We start from the raw sequence: 12,941 nt of genomic DNA on the forward strand, positions 1-12,941 counted from the left end.
GGAGGTGCTATTACAGATGTGGAATGTATTCTCTTTTAGATGAAATCATTATGTTATAATTTTTAAAATTTCATTTATGTATTTTATGATTTTTTAGTAAAAACCACCATTGGAATCTGTATATTTTTTAATATTAAAACAAAATCCATCAATTATATAACAAAGTGTTGTGGCTGGGAAGAAATTCAGAGCTTCTGATTTTTCCACTAATGATGACTTCCATGAAAACCTGAATCTGTCCTCAGACACTTATTAGTTGTGTAACCCTATGCAAACATTTAATCCAGTTTTCCTGAGTTTCCTTGTTTGTAACATGAACTTCATAAGAGAAGGAAATGGCAAACTACTCTTTGCTATTGTAATAGACACCAGGATTTTAACTTGAACTCAGATCTATTGAAACCTCATATCTCCAGCTTCTTGAATATGCTATTTTCGGATACATATGAATTAGATGGTGACAAGTTTATAAAATGGAAATTTGCTTTATAAAAATTTCAACATTTTATTTGAAAGATAAAAATAAAAGGCCATCAGCCAAAACTTCTACTGATTTATTTGTATTTCTTTTCAGCTTATCCTGCTGTCCAAAAGGTGGTGCTAGTATCATCCACCTCAGAAGTTCTTGACCAGACACAGCCATCTTTGGAACTTTCAGTGCCTGCTGATTTGGATAAAACTACCACTGAACTAGCCGACTGGCTGGTATTGATTGACCAAATGCTCAAGTCCAACATTGTCACTGTTGGGAATGCAGAAGAAATCAAACAGACAATTGAACGTATGAAAGTAAGCATGTGGTGTGAAGTTAAATCCCCAAATCATAAAAATGTATTAGACTGAGCTAAAAAAAGTTCTTCTCATTTGTTCTATCAACCGTGGGATCATGGAGTTCAGAAAGCTTTTGGTACAAGAGAACAGAAATCTTCCCACTTGAAACAATTGTGTTAAATAAGACCTATCTTTACCAAATTATGTTTTAGATTCACTCTGTTGATTAATCTGCTAATTCAGGTATCCCATATAGGTATCCAGGAATTAGGGGCATGGCACCTCTGCAATCTGGAAAATCATACAATATTTTGGGTTTGCCCTTTCATAAACTTTTTGCTTATTTTAAATTCAAAAAAGAAATTGCATAACTTATGGTTTTAAGAGATAAAATTATATCACACAATATTATAAATACATTGAATGCATTTCTGAGCTTCTAAATTTTTTTTTATGTGTAATCTTCTGGACTTTGTATATCATCTGAAGCTTCCACAAAACTCCCCCCAAATTCCCATTTAATTTTTTATGCTGACCCATGGTATATGAATACCATGATAGGTAGTGTTGCAGTGTGGAAGGGATACCTATTTATTAGTGGATGCATAAACTCAGCTAACATCCATTAAGGTACTTATTTGCAAGGTTCAGGGTAGCTTGACACATTCCCTAATTTGAATTTAAATTAGTTTTTAATTTATATTAAATAGATAAGAGATAGCTAGGTGGCTCAGTGGATTGAGTGCTTTGAGACAGGAAAACCGGAGTACATATCTCTTCTTAGATATTAGCTGTGTGACCCTAGGTGAGTCATTTAACCCTGTTTGCCTCAATTTCCTTACTCATTGAAATGAACTGATGAAGAGAAGGAAATGCAAAACCACCCTTTTACCCCCCCCCCCCCCAAACAACAACAACAACAACAAAAACCCTCCAAATGCAATGATTAAGAATTGGATACAAATGAAAAAGTAAACAGGTAGTATATATATATATATATATAAGTGTTCTGGCTGCAGTAAAACAGCACCTTACTACTGGATATTGAATATGATAATTTAAAATCAAAGAGGCTGATATTTAAAAAATGGGAGTTTTTTTGTATTGAATTTGTCTATGTTGGAAAACATCTTACCCTTCCAATTATTAACCTAATCCCCTTTTCATTTATTTGTAAAACGTTATACTCTACATTGGTATGTATTTATGTATGTATTTGTGCGTGTGTATGTATGCATATACACACACATACATTTTCATTATTTGAACACAAATATCAATTTCATTCTCTTTAAGTACTAATCAGTTTTGTATGGTACAAAATCAAGGTACTTAATATGACATTAAATTGTACAAAATCTTCTGATGCAGTGATTTATCATAGATATAATTAGTCTGAAGTTTAGTATATACTTGAACTCTTTAATCAAATTTATAATGCTTGGTTAAGCTTGATTTTTGTTGTCATCATTTCTTTATTAAGCACTGGAAAAATTATCTTAAACACACATTTGGATGTAGATAAGTAAATGCATCTCTTTCTGTAAAAAAACTGTTAAATTCATTAGAGTGTTTTTATTAAATTTAAGATTTGTGTTCAATTATAATACATAGGACTAGAGATAGGAACTATAGTTTCCTTGATGGAGGAAAATTCTAGGTGAGGAAATGGTATGTTGGCATTTTCCTAGAGAGCTAGGTGTTCAATTGACCTCTGTAGGATCATATAACCAATATAAGTCAGAGCTGACTTGAACCCTTGTCTTGCTGATCTTTGAGGTCAGCATCCTTTCCACTGTTCCCTAATGCCTGTAAGGGAGGGGGGGTGAGATGCATGTTTTTTTTTGTTGTTGTTGTTTTGTTTTGTTTTTATAAAAATTTTGGACTAGATTATTTAAACTAGGGTCTTTAATTAAAAAAATTTAATTAATTCCAAGAGATTTATTTACTATTTATTTATAAAATATAGAAAGAATGATGTAAGAAAATCAGAGAGAGGATAGGGTAAGATATCTAGTCTACACACTAAGTGTTTTGCTCAGACCCCTGGCTCAACTGAGGCAGGGCTTAGCCAGAGAAGCTTTGACCTTGAGCTGAGGACCTGGGGATTCAGGGATCAGGGAGCCTCTCTTAAGATGTAGGTCTCTCTTGAGTGTAGTCTCTTCAGAAAATCCAGGTATGGGGTCAGCTCTTTTCACTCAACATGTGTCAGTCCAAAGGGAGTGATTCAAGAATAGTCTCACCATGAACAGGGTCTCAGGTTCAGTCAACAGATTCTTCATCAGTCTCCAACTCAAACTCAGAACTCCATAAGAAGATGAAATTGAAGTCTCCGCAGGAAGTTGCAGCTTCCTTTTAAAGACACTTTCTTTTGCATCACTTTCCTGTGCCTTCCTTCACTTTCATGTCTTCAATTAAAAATTGAAGCTTTGTTTAGGAGTGCCCAGGGGGAAGTCAGGTGATCTAATTCGTCACCCACTATTGCACACGACGGTCATAAACTTCTCCCATTCAGTGATTAAGTGAGGTGTTTACACTTTTTGTGATTTAATCTAAAAATGGTCAGGGGAGTTAATTTTATCTTCACAGTCAGGGGAGAGTTAATTTCGTTTTCACAATCAGGGGAAAGTTAAATTTAATCTCTACATGCCTATCAGTATAAAAATATGCTGTATATTTTTTTTTGTTAGATTACAAAGGCTGATTTAGAGCAACGCCACCCTCAACTGGATTATGTTTTTACTTTGGCTCAGAATTTGAAAAATAAAACTTCCAGTTCAGATATAAGAACTGCAATCACGGAAAAATGTAAGTCTCTTAAACACCATCTGTTGTCTTCCTTTGTCAATAATGATGCTTCTAAAAGGCATATATGTATGTTTATGTATATGTATATGCATATACATATACACATATCCAAATATACTTATGTTTGAGTATATACATATTTAAACTAGTATATTTCTTTTTTGAATTTATATTTTAGTTTTGTACTTAAAATTGTTTGCAGAATATTCTTTTTATGAGTACTCATTTCACTAAGTATCAAATATCAGATCACTCTTATTTCTTTTAATTCTTCATGTTTTTTTGTTTTTGTTTTTGTTTTTGGTTATATACTGAGATCTCATCCCAAGTCCACCTCAGATGTTCCATCAGGTTATAAGAAGTGAGCTAGTGTCCTTGAAACCCTGTAATAAGATTTCAAGCTCTTAATCTTCTTTTGAACTCTCAAAATTTGGCAAAGGTTCTTATAAGAAACCAAATTTAAAAATAAAAATTCTTTGGTACAAAGAAGTATATGAATCCTTATTTTTACAAATATATAAATTCATTGGTCAGAAGCATTTCTTTTGCTGATATCTCATGGCAAATTTTGAGCATGGTATTGTTGTTTGAAAGGTTGTGTGTTAATTAAGTTGTAGGAAAGCTTTATTTGAAGAGACTCATCAGATTTTCTCAACTTAATGGATTCTTCTTTAGTAATTTTCATCTCTTCAACATTAGAATAGTTGTGAGCTAGATCAGTATGGAAACTCAACATGTCCTTTTAATTTTTTACTTCTTTAATATTAATATGTACTGACTTAAAGTAGGCAGTGATTTTCTTTTATTAAAATTAAATTTTTGTTGCATTATTGGGGATCACAGTTACTTACATTTTGGATTTATCTTATTTACATTTATTTTTAAGCAACCAAGAAAATAAAGTCAGGGTCATAGAAAAGTGCTACTATAACTTAAGCATTACTACTGAGCCTCATTTCACTGATGGGATTGGAGTAAATTGTTTTAAAAGGTATATTAAGATTGTGGATTAAGGTAGCAATAAGTTAATTGGAAAAGTTAATTTAGCAAATAAATTCCTTTGCCCTTAAAGAATCATTGTATCCCTAGGAGACGAGCAGTTTTCTCATTCATCATGTGGCAGTCTTAACACAATTTTCTTTTTGTCTTGTATTTCATTGGGCTATAGAGTGCTACAACAATATAACTTTTGATTGTTCCTTAATATTATATTTCTGATTTATCCAAATTGCATCTGCTTTTCTGTTACCTGTCTATAATGTTGTCTGTTGCACTTTTGTCTATCTCATAAATCCCCCTGAAACTCCCTCTTGATTCATTTCATATCATCTCTTGTCATTACCTCCTTCAAGATCTGAGACGAGTGACTCCCTTATATGTTTTCTCAGTGCTTCATTTATAAAACTCACAAATGCATCTTTCCCCTATTACCTCTAAAACCAGTTAGTGGTGTTTTTTAATAGGCACACAACTTTTAAAAAAATCCACTAATTTTTGGTTTAACTTAGAATGGAGTTTATGGTTGAATTTTTGGTGGTCTCTTTGATGTATACTATTACCTTCTAATTTTAGATTGCTGTTTTCAACAGGTAAGAACCTATTATGCCCCTCTAAATCTTTTTGAACATTTCTTACATTTTAAGTCTGTTGGCATGTTGGTTCATTCTCTTGGAGTGAACTACAAATCTTTTTGTTTTGTCAGACATCCTTATTACAAACATCATTCAGTTTATCCCTGATCTCAATTAATGTTAACTTCAAGGTCTAACTTCTTGCATTGCTTCCCACAGTAGAGAAGGTCAAAAACCAGTGGGACAATACTCAGCATGGTGTGGACGTACGACAGCAACAGCTCCAAGACATGCTTGTTGACAGCGAACAGTGGAATGATCTGAGGGAAGAAACTGAAGAGCTTATTACACAGCATGAAGCCAAAGTACACAGTGTCCTAAAGGTCCCAAAGGAACCACTGATCAGACAGCTTTCTGAGAACAAAGTAGGATTTATCAGATTGTTTGCATTTCATTTTCTTCAGTGAAGGATCATTTTATTGGTTTCCTATAAAGTCTTTCCGTATTTAGAATTCTGATGTTTTTTTAAAAAAAACTTGTACACTGAATTTTCATTGTACATCAGGTAGATATATCCAAAATATGAAAATTTATACATATACCTAAAAAAGGTCCTTTTTAGGATTGCTTAGGTGAGTTAATGACAAAGATGGATAAAGTTAAAAAACCTCACAGTAATAATTTAGTCATCTTTTCATGCATTTTGTCATTTTAGAAAAGAGCATTAGACTTGAAAATCATAGAGATCTGTGTTCTACACTCATCTTTCACATTTAACAGATTCATGTAGGATCATGGACTTAGCCATTTCCAACATCAATTTCCTCATCTTTAAAAAAAGGAGCATAATTCTACTTTTAAAAAATATTTTGATGATTAGTTTATTTTTTCATTGTGACAAAAGAAACAGAAATGTTCCCTCCATTGTTTCCATTTTCCTATATTTCCTCAATATTCCTGTATTTTCCAAGTTTCCCAAACTTGTAGTAAATAGCTTCCTTAACTCTAGATCTCCTAAATTGTTTTATGTTTCTGACCCTTCTCTTTCCCCATTTTCTCTAAATGTCTCAAAAAGAAGTAGTGCCTGCATACTTAAATTATGAAATAGGATTAATATTATGTTGAATAATAAATGTAATTAATGCAATTTAGGTAGTATATTCTAATCATCAGTAGGGTTATTTTGTTTACATTGTCTTGATTTGACATGCAAATTACAACTGAGGAGTGGAAATCTATGATTTATAAAAGATTTTTTTTTTTTGCATCCCCACTGCTTAGTGCAGTATCTGGCACAGAATGGGAACTTAATTATTGTTTATTAATTGATTTAAAAGATAGGGGAACAAAAGTCTGTTCCTAGTTAGTGTCCTATAGTTTATCATCAGTATTTTACTAAATCTCAGAGCCTATTTGATGACCACTGATTTGATAACTCTAGTGGCAGATCATAAATATAATTGGCTTTGAATTGATTAGTATTGAACAGTATGTTTTCCCAAGCATTTATTTTATGAGACTATTTTAAAAATAATTAGAAACAGCAAGCTGGAGGGAAATTATTATTTTTTTTAAATCCTCATTTTTCTCACACTTGATGTAGGAATGCTAAAATTTATTAAATTATCTCTTTTCATGTACTTATATGTTGAGAAATGAAGGAAGTAGTAGTTTAAGATAAATTAATCAAACAAACAAATTATTTCTAACTGGAAACTGGATAATTCCACATAGTTGTGTTTTTTTAAAACCTTTACCTTCCATCTTAGAATAAATACTGTGTGTTGGTTCCAAGGCAGAAGAGTGGTAAATTCTGGGCAATGGAGGTTAAGTGACTTGCTCGGGGTGACACAACCAGGAATTGTTTGAGTTCAAATTTGAACCCAAGACCCCAATCTAGGTTTCTGTAACCTGGCTCTCCATTCCTTGAGCCCCCTATCTGCTCCCTCTCCCTCATGATAATTGTTAAGACATAAATAATTAAAAAAAAAATTTATATGCCTAGTGACTTGAAACATTTTTATTTTGAGCATTACTTTTATTTATATTCTATAGAGTTTTTTTTCCTATTTAGAGTATATCATTCTATTGTTATCTCATATTCACATAAAAATAGATTAAAAAATACTTACTGGCCATTTGAGGTGTAAACTTCTATGTCTAAAGACAATATTTACTTTTTTATGTAAAACACACTTTGTTGTACCTTTGTGATCTACTGGCTACCACAATTGATGATCATTTGGAGAAAATAAATATTGAATTTTTGAACTTATAGAATGTCATAGGGACATTTAAAATAGTTATTGTCACTATTTTGCATATGTATTTATTTATATCTTCATGGGAATTGTCTATAGAAGCAACTAAAGAACTTTTATAAATCAGTGAGTATTTGAAGCTGTAGGGTGCTGGTAAATGTTTAATAATAATTAATCCTTGTAAAAAGAATATATGCCCAATCCACTGTAGTATCAATGTTTTTCTTCATCACTGTCTGAAATCTAAATAGTCAACAGACCAATAAATCATCCTCTGATTTCTAGCATTTGTTGATTTCTTGATGTGTAAATGGTCATACTGAAAATTGAACACATTTGAGCTGTCTCCAGCACATCCACTTTAGGTTGGTCTGAACTCACTTGTGCTATAGTGCAATGTGGCAAAGTTTTCAATGTGTGGTTTGGGTAACCAAGAGTGCCCAACACCCTTTCCGGGTGTCTGTGCGGTCAAGACAGTTTTCATCATCAAAGTAATACATTTTAATTTCAAATATCCTTAACGATATACACACCTATGTTCCTCAGTCAAAAGCTTGGTGTGTGATGGTTATAAAAAAGTGCCAAAGCTTGTTTTTCATTTATGTTAGTCATGTCAAACTCTCTGTGACCCTATTTGGGGCTTTCTTGGCAAAGATACAGGAATGGTTTTCCATTTCCTTTTCCAGCTCATTATACGGATGAGGGGAAAAAAAATACTAATAGGCTTACAGGACTTGCTCAGGGCTGCAGAAGTTAGTAAGTGTATGAATCTGGATTTGAACTCAGGTCTTCCTGATTCCAGACTTAGCTCTATCCACTGTACCATCCAGATGCCCTTTCCTGAAACTACTCATTTAGAAAAAAGATCAGTGGAATGAAAATGCCTGATTTTGAATTGGCCGCTTATAAGCCATGTGATCTTGGGCAGGTAGATTTTCATTTCTAGTTTCCAGTCTCTACATCTATATTGTACTTGCCTTTCTTACCTTACAGGATTGTAGAGAAGAACAAATGACCTAATGAACGTAAAATACTTTGATGTCCTAAAGTGTTGGATTAATACCAGCATCTAGGTGATTTATCTCTGCCACAAACTTCTTTATTTGCTTCCTCTTTTGTCCAATAGTTTCTTGTTATATAAAGCTTGGGAATAGAAATACTAAATTATTCATATTAAATAGATGTACTAAATGTACTAAATAGTTATTCTTAATATATTTCTGGTTGTAAGCAGGGAGATTGCTCTCTTTGTTGCTTTTTTATTGGTGAATCTTTTATGGTACTCTGTGTACTATGTACTACTCTCTACAAGTACTCTATCTATGCATTATTGATGCATTTGCCTCAGAATGTAGTTCTTTGTTTCTAGATGCTTTTATTTTTTCCCTTCCATCTAAAATTTTTTAAAAGTAGAAGATGTTAGATTTATTTAAAAATACATGACTATGAAAATTAGATTAATATGTAACTATTTTATTATTTTTATTAATATTTTTAGTATTTTACAGATTATGTTAATCAATGATAGAACTCACAGTGCATTCAGGGTATGGGAAAATCAGTATATTTGGATGGTCTTTTATTTTGTTGTTTTCTGATTCCATTAATGCCATTTTTTTCTGAAATTTTGTTTTAGATGCTAATTCAAGAGTTGAATAAAGGTGAAGTTACGATGGCAGCCTTCAGTAATCTGTTGAAGAAGTTACTTCGAGACTATAGTGGCGATGATACAAGGAAGGTGAAAGAAACCTATGACCACTTGAATGCTTCTTGGATTAACCTAAATCAAAGGTAATTTAAGACTTTGTTGTTTAATAATGGAAAGTCAATCTCAAAGATAATTTTTGATATTTCTTAAATAAATGATTTCAAAGATTTAACCATCAGAGGTCTATGCAACCATTTTGTTGTTCATTCATTTGATTGTGTCCAAATCTTTTTGACCTCCTATAGAGTTTGTTTAGTTGGCAAAAAGATATTGGAGTGGTTTACCATTTCCTTTTCAGTGTATTAAGGCAAATAGAAGTTAAGTGACTTGAATGGGGTCACACAATTAGTTTTTCACAAATCATACATTTTTTGGCTCCAAGCCCAAAGCTCTATCCATGGAGCCATCTAAATGTCTTCAGGCAACCATTTATCTATGACTTAATCTTTCAATAAGTTTTTGTCATTAAGAAGTCAATAAGTAACCATCTTTTGAATGCCTACGATAGTGTACCTGCCCTCCCCGAGTTTGCTATTTTTTATTCCATTTCACAGCAAACGGAATTAATATTATGTTTAGATCATCCTTTTAGAGTGCTTTTTGCCTTCTTTGCATCAAATTGGCATCTGCTGTGGAATGTCTCCTTAAACAATTTTTGAAACCTGTTCTTCATTCCACTTTTATTTCCTTTCTTTTTTCATATTTTTCTCTGTAAACTTTGCTCAAAACATTTTCCCATGCCTTTGATCTTGTTAGGTGTTCTATATGAGTAGATGCATATTAATTGATCTTTATTGGCAGAGTTTCCTTAACAGCATTTCCCTTTATCAGTGAAGTCACTGCACACCCCTTTAACCTCCTCACCCCATTGGATAAGTAATCATATCCTACTATAGAAAGCCAGCTGAGAGGTGGGCTTGTGTCAGTATTCATTATCTGTACACTGTGAACATGCCATTCTAAGTTAAAATGTCTTCATATGCAAAGAAAATGCTTCATCTAGTCTGATGTATTTTTTTTTAAATAATGTTGTTAAATGACTTGCTCAGGGTCACTTAGCTAAGAAGTTGCTGATGCCAGATTGTAACCCAGGTCCTTCTGACTCCAAGATTAACATTCCATCCCCTGTGGATCATTGTTGCCCTTATCATGCACTTCTCAAATAAAGTTTGCTGATTAGCTTTTTTTTTTTTTGGCCCCGCTAAGTCAACTTTTGGGGCATTTTCTCTGGGTGTGAAAACTTTTTTTCAACCTCATTGAATACCTAGGGTTTGAAGAATCACAAGCAGTTTTTAGCGTCTGTTTAAAATATGCAATATATATTTATGATCATTCAAAAACATTTACTTGTTTCTTGGTTCTAAAAATGACTCAAAATGTTTCTAAATGAAATTAGTCTGTCCCCCACCAACCCCAAAACAGACCTCTAGATGCATAATGCAATTTCCTTCAAAGTCATTTGCTTTCAGAATTAATTTTCTGCTTTCAATTAGGGTGGTTAACATTTATCTCCCTTATAAGTCATATTTACATTGATAAAGTATAGCCAGCTATGATATGAAAGTTCATTTAAAAAAACTTTTATTACTTACAACAATATATAAAACAACTTTTGGAGGGCAGATAGATGGCTCAGTGGATCGAGAGCCAGGTTTAGATAGAGATTGGAGGTTCAGGTTCAAATCTTACCTTGGATACTTCCTAGCTGTGTGACCCTGGGCAAGCTACTTAACCCCCATTGCCTAGCCCTTACCACTCTTCTGCCTTGAAACTAATAGTATTTAGTCTGATGGATGATGTTTTATTTAAGAGGGAAAAAAAAAGCTAAAACGAAGCTAATTTCTGTAGAGATTCTGTACATAAGAGTTTTTGTTGCTATTGAGTTGTTTTTTGTTCATGTCCAACTCTTCTCAAATCCCTTTGGGGTTTTCTTGGCAGACACTTGAGTGGTTTACTATTTCCTTTCGCAGTTCATGTTACAGATGAATAACTATGGCAAATGCAGATAAGCGACTTCTCTAGGGTCACATAGGCAGTAAATCCCTGAGCCCAGATTTGAACTCCCTGGGATGAGTCTTTCTGACTCCAAGCCTGGCACTCTATCCACTATGCCACCTACCTACCCAGAGTCCGAGGGCACATTGAAAGGTTTGAACTTGATTGACATGCTATCTTGCAAAGAGATTGGGTGTGCAAGAAAGAAATCAAGGACAAATGCTATGTTTCATAAGTGATTTTTAGAAGAAATAAGTGTATAATATTAAGATTTCTGTGACTCACTGAAGGAAAGGTCTACTTTGATGTTATGCCTATTGGATATGGCAACGAGCTTGGACATGTGAGCTGGAACCCGTGACGCAGAGAAAAGAGAATGGCAGAATGCGCTTCTTAGCAAACAAATATGTTACTTCAGTATTTCTTTCCCACATGACACCAGATGAGTTGTAATCTAAAAGGGGAAAAAAATCAAACTTGAAAAATTGATCACTTGGGAGTAAGTACATGACCTGCTTTATTTAAGACCTCTAATTTTTTCCCCTCTTTGCTTTGTAAATATTTTAAGACTGCCTACAGCAATAGTTGGGTTAGCTGGAGTAGGCAATTAAAAATGGATTATACTCAAAGGTAATCTTTCATCTGTCATAGCAGGGAGGAGCACAACACTCACAGTTTCAGCTGCTAATAATGCTGAAAACTACTTTCTCATGAGCAATCTTTGAAAAACTTGTACTTATTTTAAAAAAAGGCATATGGTAGATTTTTAAGGTTCTATTGCTTTCTGGAGGCAGATGTGAGAACTCTTTTTTAATAGATATGCCCTCTCTCTCTCTCTCTCTCTCTCTCTCTCTCTCTCTCTCTCTCTCTCTCTCTCTCTCTCTCTCTCTCTCCTTTATTTCCTCCCTTCCTCCTTTCTTTTTCCTCATTAGCCTTCCCTGCCTTTCCTGCTACCTCACATCCCTTCCCTTTTATGTTTGAAAAAATATCCATAGACTTCCTTGTAATCCTTAGGAATCTTAAATGCTTGGAGTATCATTTCTGGTTATATGAGATTTTAGGTAGTTGAGAGTTTTCCCATTTAACCTCTAAAATATTTTAAAACTCTTTGGCATACAATCTTTTCTTAAATGTATTCTGTCTTCCTAAACTGTCTATTAATTTGATTATTTGAATGATCCAGAATTTTGTGAAATATCTTTGCAGGCATATTTTCCTCTAGGCTCTTTTTTGCTTTCTTAAGGATCTTGATTCCATATTTTATCATAACTCTCTATATTCTCAGACATTGAAGGACCTTGAATGAAAGAGTATCAGAATATTTCTTCAGAATAATTACCCCAAAACAATTTCATAATTAAATTTGTCTTAAACTGTCCCATCTTCTCCTGGATAATAGGTTTAGTTCTTCTATTGTTAACAAGAGTTCTAAATAGTTTTGAGATATTATAAGAAAACAGACAGCCATAAATAACGCATAGTGGTCCCCACTGGAGAAAAGTGATTAAGAATTATAGATTAAAACTCTACAGATTATTTATTTTTGTAATGTATACTTTGTATCCTTGACTTAAATTCATTGGTCACATTTCTCATTGTTCATTTTAGCAATGTTAAATATTTTCCTTGCAATGCCTCTGCTATTTTGTTCATCTTTACAGAGTGATGTAGAAGGTTAAGTGTAAAGCAGTTTAAATATTAATTTTGAAATTAAATCATGAAATACTTTCTTTAGAGCTACATAATTTTAGTTTATATAATACTATCTTTAACTTCCAAGAGTATGTTGACCATTGCTCTTTAGTCATTAGGTAAGTGCATTTGTTG

The 12,941-nt window shown here is 33.1% G+C and overlaps 1 protein-coding gene across 12 annotated transcripts in view; it reads left to right on the forward strand.

The window, feature by feature from the left end:
- UTRN (utrophin) overlaps nucleotides 1-12,941 on the forward strand; it is a 651,323-nt gene that overhangs the window by 319,530 nt on the left and 318,852 nt on the right. For all 12 annotated transcript variants that reach the window (XM_007484681.3, XM_056818903.1, XM_007484684.3 and 9 more), the window contains 4 exons: nucleotides 575-789; nucleotides 3,462-3,579; nucleotides 5,370-5,575; nucleotides 9,048-9,202. In XM_007484681.3, coding sequence (XP_007484743.2) covers nucleotides 575-789; nucleotides 3,462-3,579; nucleotides 5,370-5,575; nucleotides 9,048-9,202 — 694 coding nt within the window. The remainder of the gene's footprint in view (nucleotides 1-574; nucleotides 790-3,461; nucleotides 3,580-5,369; nucleotides 5,576-9,047; nucleotides 9,203-12,941) is intronic.

Source organism: Monodelphis domestica, chromosome 2 (assembly GCF_027887165.1).
Source record: "Monodelphis domestica isolate mMonDom1 chromosome 2, mMonDom1.pri, whole genome shotgun sequence".
NCBI classification, from domain to species: domain Eukaryota; kingdom Metazoa; phylum Chordata; class Mammalia; order Didelphimorphia; family Didelphidae; genus Monodelphis; species Monodelphis domestica.